General features: G+C 47.6%; 1 protein-coding gene across 1 annotated transcript in view; it reads left to right on the top strand.

Annotated features, from left to right (window-relative positions):
• KIF26B (kinesin family member 26B) overlaps window positions 1–24,081 on the top strand; it is a 579,476-nt gene that overhangs the window by 397,261 nt on the left and 158,134 nt on the right. Inside the window, exon 5 of the mRNA XM_030812564.1 lies at window positions 1,021–1,204. Within this exon, the coding sequence (XP_030668424.1) occupies window positions 1,021–1,204 (184 nt within the window). The remainder of the gene's footprint in view (window positions 1–1,020; window positions 1,205–24,081) is intronic.

Here is a 24,081-nt window from a genome sequence, read left to right as displayed (position 1 = left end):
GTAGAGACGGGGTTTCTCCATGTTGGCCAGGCTGGTCTCGAACTCCTGACCTCAGGTGAGCTGCCTGCCTCGGCCTCCCAAAGTGCTGGGATTACAGGTGTGAGCCACCATGCCTGGCCAAGGTTATCATGTTTTGAGTGTTACAGGATTCTTGAGTGATGGACAATGTCATTGGAACAGCCTATGTTATTAATGATGCCGACAGCCTCCCCTCCCACCTTTCCCTGCCCTTCACACTCTATGCGCCCTTTAATGCTTTGACCCCTTACTCCTTGCACTTGACCATGAATTGCATTTTGTATTTAAAGATCTCCCTGCACAATATCCTCTTATCTACCTGAGCAGACCATCGCCTCAGCGCCCTGCACCCTGGCAGGAGTTCACCTTCTGATTTGGTGTTATATTTCTAAAACCAGTTTGATTTTTCCTGTTGCACTGGGGCTTGTGTTTTTCTTCCAGTGCCCTGTACATAGCATGCCTTGACTGGTCTCCACATGGTTCTTCGTCAGACTGGTTTGGATTTTACAAGGTGTTAGAGTTTTTAAATTAGCTCATGAGGTCTCTGGCACTTGAGTTTATGCCAGAGAAGTTGTGGAGTGATTAACTTAATGGGTGCCCTTATCCCCAAAGATGCCCAGCTTTGTTCCTGCTTAAGCTGAATGTTGGTGGATAACAAATAATTCTTTGTAAATCGTGATTGCAGAATCCTGCTATTTTATGGCTTTGTTTTTCCTTTTGCTGTATAAATGATTGGGTAGCTCGTTAAGTTCACTCTGTTATAGTAAGGGATGGCTACAGAGGAACTGAGCAGGAGGAGTGAAGGGATGATTAGGCCTCAGGAAGAATGAGGGGTTTTTTAAGAGAAAGAAAACATGTACCCTAAAACCTAAAGTATAATAATAAAATTTAAAAAAAGATAGCCCCCCCCAAAAAAAGAGAAAGAAAACGAAGTAAGCCTAGCATATCTGATTGTACAATCGTTTTCCCCTTATTGTTCCTTTTTTATGTTTTCCCCTCCAGAGCTGCCCAGAAGTTAAATCTGTCTTCTAAAAAGAAGAAACATCGGCCTTCCACTTCTCCTGCTGCCGAGCCACCGCTCTTTGCCACCAGCTTCAGTGGGATTCTGCAGACCTCACCTCCCCCAGCCCCGCCCTGTCTGCTGAGGGCTGTCAACAAGGTGAAGGACACCCCGGGGCTGGGCAAGGTAGGACCATCCACCATCCCTGCCATTTGCCTGATGTGCGAGGTTCTGGATCAAGTTTCAGGAAGAAGAAAATGAGGGCTCCAATGAATTAAAATAAGACGGTGCCAGGGAGAAAAGGAGGCAGCATGAAATTCATTTGCAAGTCCTGAAAATGGTCATGGGTTGCATACACTAAGTAGTAAACTAGGACCTTCAAATTGTAAGAGATCTGATTTGCTTTTGGTGGGAAAAATCAGCTTTGCATTGTTTGACAGAATCGTGGCCATTTAAAGAAAAGACACAAAGGCAGGAAATACCGAGGAAGGGGTAGGAGACCGAGGGAAGCCACAGTACAAGGTACAGAAATGAGACGTAATGAGGCCTCATAATTTCCCTGTGACACTTTCGGGTTTTTCCCTCCTCTTCAGAGAAATCCTGATTTGTGCTTTGAACCAGACCGCCGAGGGGATTTGTGAGGAGCGTTTGCAGTTATGCTTTTCTAGCCAACAAGTGCGATTTCGAATTGTTACAAATGCTTAGGAAGAGATGTAGGATCGTGCTTACAAGCTGTTGCTCAGCTACACTTGGGCTAACTTTGTTTTTAAATGTCATTTCTAAATTCTTTCTCCCTTCGGAGAAAAGCGTTTGGGTGAAGTAACTTACGGTTTACTCATCATTGGTGAATAAGCCAGGGCTTATACAAACATGTAGTGAAAGAAAGAGGTGGCAGTTTTATTTTTTTGTTTTTATCAAAAGTAGGAATGGTGCACACGACCTCACTGGTCCTTTGCAGACTTAACCTGACTCCAGCCCTGGGCTTCGTTTGGCTGGAGGCGCTAGTCTTGCCGAAGCTCTGGAGCAACTACTAAACTGTGCGGATTGAGATTTTACTTGCTCAGATCGCAGACTGCCAGTCCCCTGGGTACCCACACATGGTCGTGCCTGGGTTTCTGGGCCTCAGAAGGCCTCTGTCTCTCTGGAGTCTTCCCTTACACCCTCTACCCTCTCTTCTTTTCTCCTTTCCCAGTTTCTCCCATGTCCTTCCATGCTCTCCCACCCTCAATCTCACCACCTTGTTGGGAAGGTATTAACTTCATGTGGCACTTTTCCCAAGAAGAGTTTAAATTTCAAGATTACATGGAATAGGTCAGGCACTGTGGCTCACACCTGTAATTCCAGAGCTTTGGGAGGCCGCAGCAAGAGGAGCACTTGAGGCCAGGAGTTCGAGACCAGCCTGGGTAACATAGCAAGACCCTGTCTCTACATAAAATTTAAAAGTCAGCTGGGCACAGTGGCAGATGCCTGTAGTCCCAGCTACTCAGGAGGCTAACAAGGGAGGGTCACTTGAGCCCAGGCGTTTGAGGCTGCAGTGAGCAATGATCGTGCCACTGCACTCCAGCCTGGGCCACAGAGTGTCTCTATTTTTAAAAAACTTACATTGAACAGAGCAATGCTTCCTCTGATGGGAAGCACCCAGTCCTGGAGCTTTCCTTGGTGGTGGACCGGGCAGATAGTTTTCAGCTGAGGGCTTTCCCAGGCCCAGCAGTAAAGTAAGACCCAAGGAGGCAGGGCGGCAGCCTGGGCTATCTGCACGGCCTGCCCCAGCATCACGGGACATGGAAGCAAGTGGGAAAAACAGTGTGGACCAGGACTCCTGTCCAGGACAGGACTCAGTGGGTGGGAGCCCCCGAAGAGGGGCCATGGTACCCCACAGGGGCACACGGGTGTGATTGTGGATGGTTGATTCGCTGCCTTCTAAGGAGGGTGGGTCCAAGTAACTGCAGGGATCTTCTATTCTTTTTTACATTTTTTAAATTTTTAATTATGGTAAGATACAGATAACATAAAATGTACCATCTGAACTGCTTTTAAGTGTACATGGGCTCTTGTTTTGCAAAGAGGGATTTGGAACTTCAGTGCCGGAGCTGAACTGCCCTGGACACAGTGAAATCAAGCTGTCAGTGCAGTGACCTTCCCCTTCTGTGCTCTAAGCCACACCCCACTTCTCTTCTGAATAAGTGTGAGCAGATGTTTAAGTGGTATCTCCTTGAAAAGGTGCCAGATGATTAGCCAACCTGGGGTGCTCATGTACCCCCATACAGCCCTGTCCAGGGCCCCTCAAAATGAAGCACATCAGAAACCGTCCTCCTGCATCTACAGTACTGGCCTTGTCTGTGGGTCCTAAAAGGGTTGATGTGGATGCATCTTCAGGTGGCTCTGACCTCTCCCCTCTATCCCTAATGACCTCCCTGGAATTCTGAGACAAGGACATCAGGGTGCCAAGGCCAGGGACCAAAACAGCAGAAAGAGTGTCCCAGCCAGCGGGATGACCCAGCACTGACACAAAAATAGTTTGGAGGGCAAAGGACACTGGTCCAATCTTGATTTGATGATGTACCATATGTAGTGACCACAGGTACGGGGCCTTCCCATGAGGAGTTATGCTTGTTAGTAAACTAAAGTTTGCATTTCACATTTTTTTTTAAATTAAAGATATCTCTCTCACTCATTTGCAATCCAAAATGCAATCAAAGCCCTGAGTTCACCCATGAGACTGTCTTGGAGCGGGGCATTGGTCTGGGGTCACAGAACATAACAGAAGGTGTGGCTTCCATATGACCAGTGGCCACGTGGCAGCCGAGTCCACCCTCCTGTTCTGTTCAGGTTTCTGGGGTGTGGGTGACAGTGCGGGGGAGGAAGTGACAGTTGGAGAGAATGTGTACCATGACCGGAACAAGAAGTTGGCTGGGCGCGGTTGCTCACGCCTGTAATCCAAGCACTTTGGGAGGCCGAGGCGGGTAGATCACAAGGTCAGGGGTTCGAGACCAGCCTGACTAACATGGTGAAACCCCCATCTCTACTAAAAATACAAAAATTAGCCAAGCGTGGCGGCGCACACCTGTAATCCCACCTACTCAGGAGGCTGAGGCAGGAGAATCGCTTGAACCTGGGAGGCAGAGGTTGCAGTGAGCAGAGATTGCGCCACTGTACTCCAGCCTTGGTGACAGAGTGAGACTCCATCTCAATAAAAAAGAAAAAGAAAAAGAAAAATGAGAAGTTACCAAGACCCTGCCTCTTCCTGCACAGAGCATCTGGTTCTTCCATTTCAGCAGGCTCTTACTCTGCCCTACCATATGGTGCCAAACTGCCAGACCTCAGCGAAGGCCCATCTTCCCAGACTCCTGCTTTCTCCACCTCCACTGATATCTCACCATCATTAGGAACAGCAGTTCTTTATACCCATGTGGAAAAATTTCCATCAATTTATCTCTGTTGCATAATTTATATTTTAATATCACCAAGAAATACAGTGGACTTTAACATAGAACATAAATAATTGGCGCTATATATAAATCAGCAGGTTTGAGGTAGACAAGTTTGATTGAATTCCCAAAAGCAAGTTGATTGATTATTTAAACCTGACCTGGAGCCTCCTAGAGTGGAGGAGGGGAGCAGGAATCTCCAACGCTTGAGATGGCCCTGAAGGTGACAGTGTTGTCACCCAGCCCGACCACTGCCCCTCAGGCCTCAGCCACCCACCACCTGCCTCTGGAAACCTGGGAGGTCTTCCTCCATAGGAACGGATTTCATAGGTTTATTTAGAGCAACTTCTTTTTTTTTTTTTTTTTGAGATGGAGTCTGGCTCTGTCGCCCAGGCTGGAGTGCAGTGGTGCAATCTCGGCTCACTGCAAGCTCCGCCTCCCGGGTTCACGCCATTCTCCTGCCTCAGCCTCTCCGAGTAGCTGGGACTACAGGCGCCCGCCACCACGCCCGGCTAATTTTTTGTATTTTTAGTAGAGACGGGGTTTCACCGTGGTCTTAATCTCCTGACCTCGTGATCCGCCCGCCTCGGCCTCCCAAAGTGCTGGGATTACAAGCGTGAGCCACCGCGCCCGGCCCTAGAGCAACTTCTTATTTAGTAGATAAGAAAACTGAGGCCCAGTGAAGGTAACAGGTTTTCCAGTGACTCCAGAAGCAGGTCAAGAAGTCAGGACCTTTCGGCCATTTTATTTCCTACTGTATCACTGGCTGTCACTAGATAAACATGACACTTGACAATTTGGGGTGAAGGCAAGAGTGTCATGGAACCGAAGTGGTAGCAAAATAACATTGGGAACCAGTTGCCTTTGTCCAGTGGGGAAAGACATACTTTTCAGGGTCAAGATTGGGAGAAGAAGGGGAATAACAGCCAAGAATAGATACACAGAATGAGGGAGAAGGGAGGCGTGTGCTATCCCATCCCTTCCCTCCTTCCCACTCCCTGCTGTCTCCAGCAATAACCCCACTTCCCAACCACCACCAGGGAGTCATTGCTGGGCACTGAGCACCTCTTGAGGCAAAAGCTTTTCTGGAGGCCATGTTGATGGAAGAAATGGAGGGAACTTCCATGTACTTGGACTTGAGGCATGCACACACACATGCACACACACACACACACAGACACACACACAAACATCTCAGGATCCTCTGCCCCTAGAGCATTTCCTGATATGCAGCAATTTTTTTTTTTCTTGAGACAGCGTCTCGCTCTGTCCCCCAGGCTGGAGTGCAGTGGTACAATCTTGGCTCACTTGAACCTCCACCTCCCGGGTTCAAGTGATTCTCCTGCCTCAGCCTCCCGAGTAGCTGGGATTTCAGGCACCCACCACCACACCCAGCTCATTTTTGTACTTTTAGTAGAGATGGGGTTTCTCCATCTTGGCCAGGCTGGTCTCAAACTCCTGACCTCCAGTGATCTGCCCACCTCCGCCTCCCAAAGTGCTGGGATTACAGGCGTGAGCCACCGTGCCCGGCCCACAGCAAATATTTATTAAGCACCTACTATGTGTCAGGTAGTGTGCTGAGCAGTAGGCTTAGGTCTGAAATAATGGACAAGGCAGAGCACCTGTCCTTATGGCATTTATAATTTAGTGCTTTATTCCAGTCAGTCTTAGAAAGCTCACCAATTTGGGCCAATATGAAGGACAGTGTGATTTAAGGAAAAGTCAGGATTGTAGGCTTAAAATGATTCGGTCTCACTTTCAAGTTCTATAAAGAAATTATGCTACTAAGTAGTCTTATAGAGATATTCTTAATAAACAGATAAAGATGATTAGTGGATCAAAGCAGCTTAGTCCCCATTTATATTTCACTGACTTGGCTTATATGTAAATGATGCTTCTAATCTGTTTGAAAACGGTTCCTTCTCCTAAGTCAGTCAACGTTCTTCATGAAATTTGTTTGCACAATTAATTGACATCTATGTCTAAGGTTCATTTGTTAGTATGTCAGAGCTTAATGTCAGAGCTTTTTGTCTTGGAATACAGGCTTCCAGAGCAAAGCATGTTATCTGTTTGACTTGCTAAGTATATGGCTCTGCAGCGACACCATGGTGCATCAGCATTTTTAAAAGTGAGAATGGTAATGGTGACAGTCATATTGGATTGATGACAATCAACCTGTAGGTTGGTTGGTTCTCCTCTTCCCTGAAGAATACCTGAAGGGAAATACATAAAGCACGAAGGGCAAGGGAGCCATCTTTCTCTTACAATCTCCAGGGATGCCTCAAAAGAACAACTGTGATCAGCACCTACCCCTCTTCTCCCCAAACATATTTGAGTAATATCAGAAAATTCTGATAGGTGAATCCTAGCATCAAGAGAACAGACTCTCTAGAATTTGGAAGGAACATAAAAAATTGAATGGAGCAACAGGAAGAGGAATTGTGGAAAATGAAGCTGGGAATAGGACGAGGAGGGCTTATCATACTCGATTCACTCAGCAAATCACTATAAAGACCTGCTGTCTTCCAGGTACTGTAGTAAGTGCCACTGAAGGGGGCAGGACACAGGAACTGGTTGGCTGCTCTGGCACAGTAAGGGGAAGATATATCCTGATCTCCATAAACTCTAAGCTCCCATGAAAATATCTGAAGGGCGTTCAGCCTCAGCCACCACTCGTGTGCCATAAATGCTGCTTCTCAACCTTAGGATGCCTGCCTAGCCTCGTCTGGGCAGAAGAAGGGCTGTGGGGTGTCTGTTAACAGTGAATCCCCATCACCACCCATGCCCATCACCACCCATGCCCATCACCGCCCATGCCCATCACCGCCCATGCCCATCACCACCCATGTCCATCCATCTGGGTATTTCTGAAGTGCTTGATGGAGATTTATCCTCTCTGAGCAGTACAGACTCAAAGCAGGCAATTTGGTGGGCTGATCAGAATTGCAATTTAGAAATAAACTCAAATGTCTGGCCGGATTATCTTTCTTATGCAATAAAAACAGAAGCCATTATTCTCTGTTCTCCTCAATTATTAATTTTAAGTCATCTGTCCCTTATTCAGCACCGTTTTTCAAACCTGGTGGCAACATACTTTGGTGTCTATTAAAACTTGTATTTGCTAATCTGTCTCACAAACACATATACACACTTAGACACCATATACTTCATGTCATTAGGTCCTTTATTGTCTAGATTTAGCTTAACTGAGCTCTCCTTTGTTTGGTGTGTAAAACTAAGCATAGAAAAAAAAGAATAAAACAACCATGTGATTACAGGCGTGAGCCACCGCTTTGGGAGGCCGAGGCGGGCGGATCACGAGGTCAGGAGATCGAGACCATCCTGGCTAACATGGTGAAACCCTGTCTCTACTAAAAAATACAAAAAAAAATTAGCCAGGTGTGGTGGCAGGCGCCTGTAGTCCCAGCTACTAGGGAGGCTGAGGCAGGAGAATGGCGTGAACCTGGGAGGTGGAGCTTGCAGTGAGCCAAGATTGTGCCACTGCACTCCAGCCTGGGCGACAGAGCGAGACTCCTTCTCAAAAAAGAAAAAAAAAAAAAAGACAACAACAACCATGTGTGCTTTTTAGCAGAGACCCTTTTCCTGTACAGATGTATTAGCATTTTTAGGGGAGAAGTCATTCAGTTACTAAGTCGTTGTGACACTGTATGGAAGAGAAAGACAAGATTTCTGTGCAGTTTACTTTCTGCTTATAGGAAGAGGAGAACAAGATTTTTAAAATTAGATTAAAATACTGTAGGTTTTTAAAATTTTTTTTGGTTGTTTGTTTTGTTTTTGTTTTTATTTTTATTTTTTGAGACAGAGTTTCGCTCTTGTTGCCCAGGCTGGAGTGCAATGGCACGATCTCGGCTCACTGCAACCTCCGCCTCCCGGGCTCAAGTGATTCTCCTGCCTCGGCCTCCCTAAAATACTGTTTTTAAAAAAGGTACTCTCTAGCTATTATTCACTTAGGCAACAGGTAGAAACAGTGGGGTTAGCTCTCTCTTGTTCAGGAGGTGATGCCAGAATATATCCAGGGGAAAATCTCATGCCTTTCAGCCCACCAAGGTGCAGTTTATTTACACAACACACAAATTGTCCAATTCTTCATTATTATTGCTGTCCTTCCTCATCCTGAAGCATGACCAAAGAGAAGAGAAAAGATCTGAGCCAGAATTAATATCTTTACTTCAAGTATTCATAAAGAATTCAAATGTGATGGATAATTCTGGATCCCACTAGATCCCACTACACTCACAGCTTCATCCTTAAACACTAAAGTTGGGACAAGCGAATTGTGAGTTCTCTTTTATTTTGGTTCACTGTTGGAGGGGATGGGAACGGCACAAATAAAACCTGTTCATCACTATAGCTAGCCTGATAGCTTTGTAAATTAAATTGTTAGCTCTTCTGGGAAATTAACTCGTGTGAGGTTAAACTCCCTAGTTAAGCTTACCTAGAGTTAGTGGTGGTGGTGGTTTTCCCTTTCTTCCTTTATTTCTTATTTTGAGCCTTCCTTCAACCGACACCTCAAGAGAAAGGCGACTTGGGGAAAATGTTCTGACTCTTAATCTTCGCGGTTTCTTTTTTCCCACGGATGTAGATTTCGCCAGCCTCTGGACCGCACATGCGCAGTATGCTGCTAGCGCCACCCCAGGCGCCCGGAGCTCAGGAAGCGCAGGCGGCGCTGCCATAAGGGCCATGCCATTTCTGGGGCAAACCTGAAAGACCTCAGTCACAGGGGCTTTCTTCTATGCCATGCCACTGTTGAACTTAGCAGTCCCCATTCTTGCAAAGAGTGGGAACAATTGGGAGAATATTCTCCATTAGAGGTTACTGGACAGGAAAGTCATCACAAGGACGTGTGTAAAGAAAATGTGAGCCAGGCACGCTACCTCATGCCTGTAATCCCAGCACTATGGGAGGCTGACGCGGGTGGATCACTTGAGGTCAGAAGTTCGAGAGCAGCCTGGCCAACATGGTGAAACCCTGTCTCTACTAAAAATACAAAAATTAGCCAGGCATGGTGGCAGGCGCCTGTAATCCCGGCTACTCGGGAGGCTGAGGCAGGAGGATCACTTGAACCCGGGAGGCGGAGTTGCCGTGAGCCGAGATCGCCGCCACTGCACTCCAGGCTGGGCGACAGAGCAAGACTCTATATCAAAAAAAAAAAAAAAGTGTGAATCCATTTTCATTCATTATTAATATGATTACCTTTAATTCTGCTGATGAGGGTGTGTGGATATCATTTTCTGTTGTCTTCATTATCAAATGGAGAACTAGAAGGGGTAAGCAGCACATTTCGGTTGAATTAGATCATATTTCTAATAGGATGGCATATCGCTACATATCAAATACTCATTTGCTGGCGTTCCTGGCCAGAGATGTCTACACAGAGCAAAGTGGATGAAAGGACCCTCAGTGAGCAGGGAGGACTGGTTTGGTCCGGTAGCCCAGAGTTTCCTATCTTACATCCCAGGTCTGTTCTTGAGCTTTCAGGGTGCAAGTAGAGAAACAGAACTTTGCATCCGCTTTCTCTGTGGAGATCCTGCATTTCCTACTTCTCTGAACTTCCCCTGCCTACTTCATATGAGTAGACAGGGTCTTCTGAACACATTCTTGTTTAAGTTTCAGGGACACGACGCCTTCCAGGCACTGATATGTGTACATATACTCCACAAGACGTATCTGTGGGCAAGCTAGAATTCAGCCCCTTATGTTTCTAGTGGAATGTTCGTTTCAGTTTCCCTCACTAGGTTCTTAGCTTCTTGGGAGGAGGAAATGTGTTCTTTTCATCTTTGTACCCTTTCAGTGCCAGCTCAGTGCCAGAAAGGATACTCAGTGTGGTTGAACTTAAAAAAAAATTCTATACAGTCCGTGTGAAGTCTTGATGGGGCACTGAGCACTGTGTAGGGTCCGTCCTGAAAGAGGCAGCTGTGAAAATTAGGCAGAAACAGTGAAAACACGGACGTGACCAGAAGCCAGTGGTCTTTGCCTCCACCTGCTCTTCCCAGGGTGCGAGTTGTCCCGGGGTTTTACATCAGGAAGAAGGTGACATTTCACGCCACACACTGGCAAAGAGGAAACAGTGTCCACATCCCTCACTGGGGAATTTTCTCGAAGACCGTCTTGTCCTGTCCTCTCATTTTGCACATAAGGAAACTGAGGCCCAGCAAGGGGCACTAACTTGTCAACCCACTTATGTGGGAGAAGACAAAAATTTAAACTTTTGAATGTAAAAGATGATTTGTTGTGGAAAACTGTAAATCAGAATTTGAATAAGAGATTCTTAATCTTTTCCACCCATGTTGCAACTATTTTTTTTTTTTTTTTTTTTTTAAACAGGGTTTCACTCTTGTTGCCCAGGCTGGAGTGCAATGGTGCAATCTCGGCTCACTGCAACCTCCGCCTCCCAGGTTCAAGCGATTCTCCTGCCTCAGCCTCCCGAGTAGCTGAGATTACAGGTGCCTGCCACCATGCCTGGCTAATTGTTTTTTATTTTTAGTAGAGACGGGGTTTCACCATATTGGCCAGGCTGGTCAACTCCTGACCTCAGGTGATCCACCCGCGTTGGCCTCCCAAAGTGCTGGGATTACAGGTGTGAGCCACCGCACCCGGCCCCATTTTGCAACTTTTGATCTCAATTCTACTGGCTCTATTTTAAGGTATTAAATGGAGATGGCAGGCTTGTATATGTGTGTGCACATGTATGTGAGTGTAAGTGTGTAGGAGGAAGAGGAGAAGAAAATTTTTATAAGGGGACTTTTTAAAAGCTAGCAACCTTTATCATAATTGGTGGACAGCCTTGGGGCCTCCTGGAATACCTGTAATTCCTAATTAGCATCCTGATTTATGGAATAAAAACATGAGATAAAATGAGGGAATTCTCTCTGGAATAAACGCCACTGTCTCAATTAACCAAAGGGCAATAAGATGGATTATAATGCCAGAATAGGGCTTTTGATCAGTCTTTGTCCAAAAACCACATTTTAGTTAAGCTCAGCACAATTAGACCATTACTGATATCAAGAGAATAGAAATAGGAGGTATATTTTAAGCTAACATTCCCAGCATCTTATCTTTCTATAGTCTTTCTCTTGTTAATGGATGAAAGGAAAGTTAAGCATGATTTGTTATAATTATCCCATTAAAATGGGATTGATAGAAATACTTTATATTAAAAAAAGGTGAGTCCAAACTGCTGAGTTAATTAGGAAGTTTTCCTTTGTGCCTCAAACAGAATAGGAAATGCCGTTCTTGCCTACTGAATCGTTCGTATCAAATAGAAAATATTTGAATCCCTTTCTAACGCTTCATTGAACCAAAATGTATTATTATGGAGGGGGAGAATAACTGAGACATTCTTTTTTTCTAAGATGGAATCTTGCTCTGTCGCCCAGGCTGGAGTGCAATGGCATGATCTTGGCTCACTGCAAACTCTGCTTCCGGATTCAAGCGATTCTCCTGCCTCAGCCTCCCAAGTAGCTGGGATTACAGGCACACGCCACCATGCCCAGATAATTTTGTTTTTTAGTAGAGAGGGGGTTTCACCATGTTGGCCAGGCTGGTCTCGAACTCCTGACCTCAGGTGATCCACCCGCCTCGGCTTCTCAAAGTGCTGGGATTACAGGAAACACAACCAAAAATAGAACAATTACAGTAGCACTGAGTGCTAGAGACAAATTTCCTGCCAAATCTCTTTTCCAGTTCTCTCAGTCTGCCTCTGTGTTCTGTGCCACAACCAAAGATTCAGATATCAATTTTGTTCACTTGTAGTTCAGTTGAGGTCTGTTAACCAACAGTGAATGCTGGGTGGATTCGTTAGCGGAGCTCTGTTCCAGCTGTAGCTAATAAAGTTATTTTCTCGCTGAAATCGGTGATGGTAAAATTGGTCTGTTTTCCCATGCTGGCTTCTTCAGTTTCCGCTGAGTTCTTTTCTCCTGGAGTGTGAGATCACAATGGCATGCCTTACAAAAGAGTGCTCTTGCCTCCTCCGTCCTGGCTGCTCCCAGGCCGACCCTGGCTCCTCACCAGCACTCTGCCATAAGTGCTCAGCTGCCCCTTCCCCTAGCAGCAGCATCGGCACCACATTTAGGACCCTTTCTGTATGTACCCTGAAAACCCACGGCGCAGTGGTTAGGCTGGAGCAGCTCAGGCCAGCTTGGGGCAGAAGGCAGAGAACTGAGACCATGTAGTGAGATTGGTTCAGTCAGTATTGGTGGAAGAGCTGCTGGGGGCCAGGCGCATGCTGGAAAAGTGGCGTGTGTGTCCTGGGGTCTGAAGCGAGAATGGGATCAGGCAGCGTGGAACCAATCTGTAAACTCCTCACACACTGACTGTCATTAGTAACTAACTTGCTACAAGCTCTTTTTTTGTGAGCCTCAAAACAGGAAGCCCAGAAGAGTTTACAACAGTGGAAATTTTCAGGTTTTTACAGGAAAAAGGAGAATCTTGTTTTCCCCAAAGATTATCACCTTCCGCAGCCTGGCCATGTGCCCCTCTCCCTCAAGTTTGGGAAGCAGGACAAAGGGCCTTGGGAATGCCTCAGCCCACGATGAGCTGAGGGACGGTCATTTTTGTCCCATCGTCATGCATTTGATCTGCTCCTTGTTTTATGTGAATATATAATTTTAGACAGCGTCTTACTTCGTCACCCAGGCTGGAGTGCAGTGGCCCTGTCACGGCTCACTGCAGCCTCAACTTCCTGAACTTGGGGAATGCTCCCACCTCAACCTCTCAGGTAGCTGGGACCACATTAGCCGCCATGCCCTGCTAATTTTTTTGTATTTTTTGTAGAGACAGGATTTCTCCGTGTTGGCCAGGCTGGTCTCAAACACTTGGGCTCAAGCGATCCACCCGCCTTCACCTCCCAAACTGTTGGGATTACAAACATGAGCCACTGCACGTGGCCTGTTTTAAACATTTTAAGAAAATATTTTATCATATTTGCACAAGAAGATTTTCAGTGAAGGACAATGTTTTGAAAATCCAATCAGTAAGATACCCGCTGGGAGGTATTTTTATAGAAACCCATGGAAAGCTAATCGTAGGAAATCGGAAAAACAGAGAGCAGGGTTTGTAGCTTGGCCCTTCCGCTACCTTGTTCCACATTCTATAAAAAGTGAAAAAGTAGCAAAGTAGCACCCTACAGGGGGCTCAGAGGTGCTGGAGGACTAATAACGCACCATTCGCGTGTCCACGCCACGCGACCCTGCAGTCACGCTCTGTTACAAGTACAGATGGTGAAAGTGTGGCCAGGAATGGAGGCCGGAAGCCCAGAAGGAAGCTGGCTCTTGTCTGGACGCTCCCAGGGCGGATCTGCTCAGCCTTCGCTTGGCTGATTCCTGTCCATCCTGTGAATACCAGTGAAATGCCAATTCCTTGGGGAGGCTTTCCCTGCCAACCTCCCCCACCCCAGGTTATCCAGGTCGGGTGCCCCCTCATGTGCTTCCGTAACCCCCCAAAGTTTCTCCTCATTGCATTCATCACCCTTTAGATGACTGATCTGTGTAATTCCATGTTCAGTGGGTCTCCTTATTGAATGTAAGCTCCATGAGGGCAGGGCCATGTCCCTCTTGTTCACCTTTGAATCCAGAGCACTACACGGTGCTCAACTGTCATAGGTGCTCAGTAAACACTAGGTAGATGAGCCAGAGTTCTCCAGAGACACAGAACCAGCAGGATGTGTGTGTGTGTGTGTGTGTGTGTGTGTGTGGAGAGCGGGGGTGGGGGATTGACTGATTTGCAGGACTTGGCTCGTGTGATTGTGGAGGTTGGCAGGTAGGCTGGAGACGCAGGGAAGAGCTGCAGCTGGAATCCAAAGGCAGCCAGTCGACCAGCAGAATTCCCTCTTGCTCAGGGAAAGTCAGCTTTTCTTCTATTCAGGCCTTCAACTGGTTGGATGAAGCCCACCACATTATGGAAGGTCATCTGATTTACTCAAACTCAGCTGATTTAAATGTTAATCTCATCTAAAAAAAATACCTCCACAGAAATATGACCAAAAGTCTGAGTACCAGGGCCCAGGCAAACTGGCACATTACCCATCGCACTAGGGGAATGAATGGAATGATGACGCTGGTTTCCATTCTGTTGCGATGATCCTTCACATCCGTATAAGGCCTGACAGTTTCCATGCCCTTTCACCCATGTCATCTTCCTGGATTTTTTTTTTTTTTTTTTTTTTTTTGAGACAGTTTCACTCTGTCACCCAGGCTGGAGTACAGTGGGGCGATCTTGGCTCACTGCAACCTCTGCATCCCAGGTTCAAGTGATTCTCTTTTTCTTTTTTTAGGGGGGAGACTAAGGTCTTGTCACCAGGCTGGAGTGCAGTGATGTGGTCACAGCTCACTGCAGCCTTGATCTCCCGGGCTCAATGGTGATCCTCCCACCTCAGCATCCTGAGTAGCTGGGACTACAGGTGTGCACCGCCACGCCTGGTTAATTTTTTAAACAACTTTTTGTAGAGAGACAGGGTCTCGCTCTGTTGCCCAGGCTGGTCTTGAACTCCTGAGCTCAAGTGATCCTCCCATCTCGGCCTCCCAAAGTGCTAGGATGACAGGCATGAGCCACCGCACCCAGCCCTACTTTGCCATTCTTTATCTCCCATCTTAAGGTGGCTACTTAGCTTAGCAGTTTCCCCTTCTTGTTCTATAAGCACCTACGTTGCTCTCTAAGTACTGCTTTGTCTGTATCCTCAAGTTCTGGTAATGACAGGTATTTTCACTATCATTCGCTCAAAACATTTTCCATTTCTCATTTTAATTATTATTATCATTTTTTGAGACAGGATCTCATTCTGTCACTGAAGCTGGAGTGTAGTGGTGCAATCTTGGCTCACTGCAGCCTTGACCTGCTGGGCTCAAGCAATCTGCCTGCCTCAACCTCCTGTAGCTGGGACTACAGGCACATGCCACCATCCCTGGCTTGTTTTTTTTTTTTTTTTTTTGAAGACAGAGTCTCACTCTGTTGTCTAGGCTGGAGTGCAGTGGCACGATCTTGGCTCACTGCAACCTCTGCCTGCTGGGTTCAAGTGATTCTCATGCCTCATCCTCCTGAATAGCTGGGATTACAGGTGCTTGCCACCACACCTGGCTAATTTTTGTATTTTTTTATAGAGATGGGATTTTGCCACGTAGCCCAGGCTGGTCTCAAACTCCTGGCCTCAAGTGATCCACCCGCCTTGGCCTCCCAAAGTGTTGGGATTCCGGGTGTGAGCCACCACACCCAGCCTCCCCGGATTCTTAATACAGCCCTGAGAGGTAGGCAGTGGGGCAGTGCGGGGTGGCAGGGGCTTGGTAGGTGCTGCCCATAGATGAGAACACGGCAATTCAGAGAGGGCAAAATAATTCCTAGAGGTGACACCGCTTTTCAGAGTGGATGGGGTGACACCATATGTTTGTTTCTATTGTTCTTTTCCAAATCATACAACATATGAGCCATTCATCCTGTGCCTAGCACTGTTCAGAATGCTCCATCCTCATGACACCCCTGTGGGAAGCTTCCACCATCACCACTCCTCTTTTACATTGGAGGAAGCTGGACCAGATCTAAGGAATCTGCCCAGCATCACCTGCCTGGTGTGTGGTGGAGCTGGGCTATGAACCCCAACTCTGGAACCTGTCCTCTGGATGGCTGCATGAGACCGTCTCTCTATAGGCACCTTATGTGGTCATTTTGGTTTCAGAAGAGGCACAGTAAGCAAATGTTCCTGGCTGGCGTGCTGCAGCTGCCTTGGTGGGGTGGCAGGCAGGGGGCTGTGGCGGAGGCTGAGGCTGGTCATCCTCCTCTGCCGCTGACAGTCCCAGGCTCTCTTCCCTCATCATCTCAGACAGCTTTCTGGTTGTCACTGTGTTGTTTTATATATGGATTTTTTATATGGATTTTTATATATGGATTGCCGTGTGACTTATGTTTCCCTGCCCTAAACACACCGATGAAAGTACATTAATACTCAAAATGACTTTGAAAAGACCAAAACAAACAAAAAAAGTCCTCAATTCCGTGGGAGGAAAAAGCACGATCCTTTAGCTCTACTCCAGAATAGTAAGAACTGAGAGCCGATGCCAAGGCAGGGACAGCACCGTGGGAGCTGATGGGCTGGTTAGTCCCATCCCAGATTATATGGAGGCACCTGGGTGATTCCATTTCATTGAGAATTCTGTGTCTAGAGCACCAGACACTGGCCACAGAAATGTTTGAACTTCAGCTTTTGTTTAAAGAGATGTGTTGTGAGTGTTTATCGAGCTGTGGTCTGTGGGGACACTGCTGGGAGAGGGAGCATTTCTGGAGCCCATCGTGGCTTTCTTCCCTGTCTGTCCTCGCTTTCCTTTTATCATGGACCCCTCTATCTCTTGTGTCCAAACCCACCTACTTTTCCAGATCTGGCTAAGTGCCTTCTTCCTCCAGTGTCCCACCCCTGTCCCCTACTGAGCCCCCTCTTTTCTCCATGTTTTGTATCATGTACTATCCCTTGCCCAGATTTTTCTATTAACCATTCACCACTCTGTTGCTGTCACCACTTTGTGGGTCTAGGTTTTCTCCTCCACTGAGTCTTTAGGCTGCTTGAGGGTGGGAATGTTTGTTCCTGTTGCATTCATATCCCTGAGAATGCTTAGCCATATGTCAGACAGACAGAACTCCCTGAACCGAAAAACACTAAGATGTGGAGTGTGGCACAGTCCTTATATGACTTTTTCCCTGCTTTTCCCTGTCATTTACCCATCACCTCTCAGTCCATCTGGTCACCCACTGATTCATTCAGAAGACATGTATTACATATCTTCTATGTGCTAGTTACTTTCAGGATACCCAGATGAGTTAAACATGGTCTCTATCCTTAAGGATTCCAGAAATTGCTATCAGAAAGAGTTAAAAATCATTCCTTAGGTAGATAGCTCAAACTAAAAATACCTGTCATTATGACCACCGCTGTGGCTTATCATGGCAGATCAGGCTGAAATTTGTCCCAGATAATTGGCTTCCTGGTGAGCTTTCTCCCTCCTTCTTTTTCACTGAGTATACGCTAATATTCCTCCAGTATTCATACTTCATTGTGAGGACAACTGATAGTATAGCAGCCAGGGAAGGCTGCACCCGTGTTTTCATTTTAGCGCTTTGATGTGCTGCATGCGGTTGCCCTGCAATTAGTTCATATGCGTGAATCGCAATGGCATGTAAAACGGGTGCTCATACGGACCCCTCTCCAAAGAACTCACGCATCCTTTGCTTCTGGAGAGAATTCCCCTGAATGTATGCGATGAGGAAGTTGGGCTTTTCCTCTCTGTGCCAGGCCGAAGCAATGGGCTTTGCTCAAGGTCATATAGAAAGTCGTCTGCCCTTCTGGGCCACGCTCTTCCATTGGAGGCAACACCTGGGCATTCTTTGTTTTGCTTTTGCCGCAGAGGGAGAAACATCACATCTTTCAAAATTCCAGTGTTTCCTAGTCTTCTTTGAGAATGCCCCTGTTAAGATAGGCGAGAAGCACCAGGGGTGGGCGAGATTCTTGGATAATGTGTGTCCTGGAAGGTGGTGTATTCTGGAATGGGGATGGGAGAAGGGGAATAAAGGAGAAAGAAGGGAATTCTTTTCGTTTCAAGCAAGAGAAATTCAAACTGTGATGTCTCACGGAACCAGACCATGAGAAGGTCATGAACGCCCAGAACTAGGATCTCTCGAGTGCCCTGGGACGCTTCTGTCCTCATCTCTTATTTGTGCTTCTTCCCACATTTTGGCTTAATTCTTCATTTCAGGCCAGCTTTCTCTCTTACAGCTGCCACCAGCAGACTGAACAGACTCCTGTCCTCTCTGGCCCTAAACTCAAAACTTCCAGGAGCGGGCTCAGATGAGCGGGCGGTTGGGGGTCAGGAAGCGGCTGCTCAGATGAAGGGGGTGCTGGGGTTGGGGTGCACAGGAGCATCTGCCTGCGTGGAAGACGCTATCCTACAAGAAGGCTAGAAAGACAGACAAACGTCGCCCCCTGCATTTTATGATGGTTTGTAGGAAGCGTCAGCGAGCATTTAGGAGAAAAAGCCAAGACCAAGTTACACAGAGCATGTCAGGTCCCAAATCCCGACGTGACTCCTGTCAAACCCAGTGCCAGGGAGGAGGGGAGCCCTTCACCCAATCCGTATTTACCGAGCATTGACTGGGTGCCTGTGAAATGAGGACTTGGGGGGATTCATTTTGTGGACCACTGATTTCACAATCATTTAGCAGTTTCCAGGGGAGAAAAGTGGCCTGTGTATTCAACAGAGCTTGGAGAATAGAGACTGTGTAGGGATTTGCCCAGGGAGTGCAGTAGGGAGAGGTGCATCGCCAAGAAAGTCGGAGACTTCTCCTTAGCAGGCTCATCGTTTCCAAAGAGACAGAGATGCAGTCCTGAGTCAGCGCTCCGGCTTGCTGGGGGCACTGGCTCCAGGTGGACAGTCTTACATCTGCCTGGCGATGTTGACTATGCTGGCTGTGCTATGACCTGCTTCCTCTGTGCAACAGCTGCTGAACAAAAATGCCCACATTTTAGCACATCAATCTTTTCCCCTTCCCCTTCTTCTTCTTCTTCTTCTTCTTCTTCTTCTTCTTCTTCTTCTTCTTCTTCTTCTTCTTCTTCTTCTTCTTCTTCTTCTTCTTCTTCTTCTTCCTCTTCCTTCCTCCTCCTCCTCCTCCTCTTCCTCCTCCTCTTCTTCTTCTTTCTTCTTCTTCTTTCTTCTTTTTTTGTTTGAGAAAGTGTCTGGCTTTGTCACCCAGGCTGGAGTGCAGTGGTGTGAACACAGCTCACTGCAGGCTCAACCTCCAAATTCAAGCGATCCTCTCACTTTAGCCCCCTAAGTAGCTGGGACTACCAGCATGTGCCACCACACCTGGCTAATTTTTGTATTTTTTTGGTAGAGACCGGGTTTTGCCATGTTGCTCAGGCTGGTCTTAAACTCCTGAGTTCAAACCATTTGCCTGCCTTGGCCTCCCAAAGTGCTGGGATTACAGACATGAACCACTGCATCTGGCATTTTTGTTTTTGTTTCGTTTTTAGTTAAGTTTAGTTTTTTTTTTTTTCTTTTGAGATGAAAGTCTCTATATCATCAAGACTGGTCTCAAACTCCTGGGCTCAAGTGATTCTCCCCCCTCAACCTCTCAAGTAGTTGAGCTTACAGGCGCAAGCCATTGTGCCCAGCCAAGCACATTGATCTTTATGAAAATGTTTTGTTTCTGCCTTTCCCCACTCTTGCGATGGCTCACCACAGTCATCCCATTTTCCCAGCAGCGTGGAACTCACAGTCAGAAGGGCCCATTCTCCCAAATTAACCCCACCTGAGGGTTACGTCATGTAACACACACTGGGAATGAGGGACAAGGAACATCTGTCTCCATCTGTGCCATGTGCTGACTTCCTGTGTCACCCAGGAACACTCACCTAACACCTCCAAGTGCCTCCGCAAAAGTGCCAGGCTGTGTATGTGGGACACTTGCTCTGCAATGCAAGCAAAAACAGGTGCAGTTTTAGAAAAAATTATAGATTTCTAGAACTTTGGAAATAAGTTGGATAATAGCAGCAGTTGGTATATATATAGCTTAACCTTCACTTGGCAGAACAGTCTGAACGGTGCGTAGATTTTAAGTAGACTTGAATCTGAAGGCTGAGGTCATCCAGATCTGTCTGCGGATGTGGAGCTGGAATGAAGCCCTCCTGGCTTTGCCTCCTCTGCCATCGTCGCACCCGGCAGGTCCCAGCTCTCCTCTTTCAATTGCTGTGTGACCCTACGGAAGATACTCAGTTTTTCTGGGCCTGAAGTTCTTTATCTGCAAAACAGGAAAACGCATCATATTTCCTCAGAGGGTAATTGTGAGGCTCCAATAACTGTGCTGGAGAAAGTGGGGTATGAGTCCCGGTTTGGGGCTGTGGGAGCACCTCTTCCTTCTGTCAGTCCTGGGAGCTCAGCGCTTGGTGGGATGTTCCAGACCAGGAGAGGCTGAGACTAAAATTCCAGGGTGATCTATGGGTGCAGAAGCTTTAGATGCCTGTTCAAGAGATGGGTAACAGGTGAGGTGAGTCCACATTTAGGTCTCCAGCTAGGATTTAAACCTATAAGGGAAAGAAGCACAGGTGAGCTACAGTAATTTTGGCTAAAGGTCCAAATTGAGGCCAATCTCAGGGCATGTCCCTCTCACTAGAGGTAAGGCATTTAGTCAACAGCCCTCCAAGCTCAAATAGGCGGAGGGTAGAATTGAGGGGGAATAGCAGCTGTTACTAGGAGGCTGGTCACTGGCAACCTTGGGTGTCAGGAGCAAGAAATCCATCCTGGATACTGTGAAGGCCCTTGATTCTTAAAAAGTAGGATCCTGGCGTCAGAGCTGGAGCAGCATGGAACGGATGACTGCTTAGACACAGGGCCAGTGAGTGATCAGCTGCAGCCTCGTAGGTTTCTCTTTGGAGGACTGGAGTGACTCCCAGGCTCAGCAGGGGACTCAGTACGGGACTGAGCTTGGAGAAGGCCACGGCCACACTGCCTCCATTCCAACCACGATTATTCACTCCACTCCCGTTTAGCTGGTCACATGGCTCCCCCAGTCCTTGCTCTCCATTGCCCTCAGTGCAAAGTCCAGATTCCCCAGCCCAGGGCTGCAGGGGGCTCCCTGGCCTCTAGTCCCCGCTTCTCTCGCCTGCCCCCTTCACCCCATTGAGTGGTTTTGGTGCTGCAAAGAGGACACACTTTCTCTCACCTTCGGGCCTTTGATCTGCCTGGGCAGTGCCCTCCCCATCTTCCTCCTTTGCTCTGAATTCATCCTTCTTCAAGCTTTAATGTGGATGTTATCCCTTCACCCCACTGCCCCACGGAAGCTCCCTCCCGCCCCTGAGGCCTCTTGCCATGCTGGGCTCTAAGTGAGCCTTGACTTCTCTGTGTGGAGTTTGTCCTTCTCTGAAGCAGGTCCCTCCTGGACGATGGAAGGTGCTAGATAAATGTTTGTCTAGCCACAGCGATCAGAGCTCAGAAGGTTGCGGGGACAGGGCATCCTGCCTGCCCTCTCTGAACGTTCACTTTGAGTCACTTCAGTTATTCTTTACCTGGACAACATAATGTCGGGGAAAACCCATGTATTTGCAGAAGGCAAAATACATGACACTGTTTCACTCGGAAGCCCCTCAGACCCAGCATCTTGCCAACCTCTGGGCGTAAGAAGTGGTGAAAAGACGGGGAGAGAGTGACTGAATGCATTTTTCTGTCTAGGCAATTTAGTATTACAGGAGATGCTCTCAAATCCTTGACCGGAGTGAAGGCAGAGTTCTTGTCAGTTATGTAAGAAAAACAGCTCATTGTTATATGATGCACACTGAACGCCATTGTGTGTTTCCTCAGTCTTTGTGTGTGCAGACACGTGGTATTTAAATTAAAATTTGGCCAGGCACAGTAGCTCATGTCTGTAATCCCAGCACTTTAGGAGGCCAAGGCAGAAGGATCGCTTGAGCCCAGAGTCGAGACCAGCCTGGGCAACACAGGGAGACCCCATCTCTACAAAAATTCAAAAAGTAGCCAGCCATGGTGGCTCACACCTGTAATCCCAGCTAAGGCTGAGACAGGAGACTCACTTGAGCCTGGGAAGTCTAGGCTCCGGTGAGCCTGCGATTGTACCACTGCACTCCAGCTTGGGCCACAGAGCGAGACCCTGTCTCAAAAAAAGAATATTAATTAATTAAAATTTAAGGAATTCTGTTTTTACTACAGTGAGTAACAAGTTTTTTTTTTTTGGGGGGGGTGGGGTGCAGTTTTTCGAGACGGAGTCTCGCTCTGTCACCCAGGTTGGTGTGCAGTGGCGTGATCTCAGCTGACTGCAACCTCCACCTCCTGGGTTCAAGCGATTCTCCTGCCTCAGCCTTCCAAGTAGCTGGGAGACAGGCGCGCGCCCCCACGCCTGGCTAATTTTTTGTATTTTTAGTAGAGACGGGGTTTCACCACGTTGGCCAGGCTGGTCTTGAACTCCTGAGCTCATGATCCACCCGCCTTGGGCTTCCAAAGTGCGGGGATTACAGGCGTGAGCCACCGTGCCCAGCCTGTTTTTGTTTTTGTGGAGATGGGGGTCTTACTATGTTGCCTAGGCTGGTTTTGAACTCCTGGACTCAAGTGACCCTCCCACCTCAGCCTCCCTAACTGCTGGGATTACAGGCGTGAGCCACCACACCCAGCCTAACAAGGTTTTCCATTTTGTTCCTGTTGGTCCATTTTTTTTTTCCAATCAGTATTTTCAATATTTTGGCTCCAGACAGATTTTAATGGAACATCACATGTTATGACATGCAGGCCCTCCCGTGCCTCCCTGTCTGTTCATCTGCCGTCATCTCTGCCAGGGATGCTCATCTCTCATTCATTTTTTTGGCCTGGAAACATGCTGCTCAGTCCTCGGGCCCAGCTCCCGTGTCACCTACCACCTGCAGCCTTTCCCCTTGTCCCTCCTCCAGGCACTGTGCCTGTGTCCCCTACTCCAGACCGTGAGTTGTGGATGAAAGGGGCTCTATCTTACTTGCCCCTTTTTGCATTTATTCATGTGGATACATAGATGCTCATTCGCTTCAATTCATTGAACATCTGCTATTGGCCAGGGGCTTTTTCCCTTTTGGAAGGAGACCCAGATACCCTCCAGACACAGGTCCTGCCTCTCAGGAGTTTTCATTCTCCCGAGAGAGGAGAGAGGCTTGAGCTACGCGTGGAGTGCTGCCTGACAGCTTGCTATTTTCTTTCTTTCCTGTGACATAAAAACGTACCTTATGGTATTACTTTATTTTAATTCTGCCATGACATTTGTGGCGGTTGTTTTAAGATTCAGAGATTACTGGGTGTTGATCTCCTTATGATACTCTCAGTTCCTAATTATATTAGAAAAAAAGCAAAGCGGGAACGTGGCTTTTGTGTTGCATTCGCAGAGTGTGGAGGTTGAAAACATCTCAGCGCACTTCACGGAGGTTCTCAGGGGCCCCATAAGTTTCTGGAAAAGCGAGAAACGCAAACCTGTCAATCTGTCAGTCTCTCCCCTCTCAAGGAAGCCTGACATGTAAATCTCAAGTTGTTAAACCTGCTGTCAGATGAGCTGCCTCCACTGAAGGCTCCTTCCCTCCACTCCTCACGCTCATCACTGCCCCTCACTGTCTGTCCCCACAGCACAGGGACAGCCTCCGCAGACTCCCGTGTGGGTGCTCTGGAGGGAAGAGATTCTGGATTTGGGTGGTCTCACCTCCAAAATTGCAGCTCCTGAGGGGAGCCGTGCTAAGGCGTGATACAGGCCATGCCCCTTCTAGCCCCGTGGGACACCTGGCTGATAGCCTGTGCAGATGCGAGGAACAGAAGGTGGCCCCAGACCCTGTAGGAGAAACCAAAGTGCCTCAGAGACAGGACAGGTGCTACCCCGGAGGCCAGTCACCAGATGCCCTTGGAGCTGGGAACCTTTTCAGCCTATGGGTGGCTGTTTATCACAAGGGGCATTAGGCAGACAGGAGGCAGTGCTGAAATTCAACAGCACAAAGCAATTTCCAGCTTCATCTTGGCTTATTAATAATGAAACAGCAAGAACGCAGGCACAAATCAACAGTAAGTAGGTGGGTGGGTGAGACAAGTTGGACATTTGGGGAACAGCCTGGGCAGCTACAGATACAGA

This window comes from Nomascus leucogenys, chromosome 5 (genome assembly GCF_006542625.1).
Source record: "Nomascus leucogenys isolate Asia chromosome 5, Asia_NLE_v1, whole genome shotgun sequence".
NCBI classification, from domain to species: Eukaryota; Metazoa; Chordata; class Mammalia; order Primates; family Hylobatidae; genus Nomascus; species Nomascus leucogenys.
Note: the sequence above shows the minus strand (reverse complement) of the source record. Positions and strands in the feature narration are given on the sequence as shown.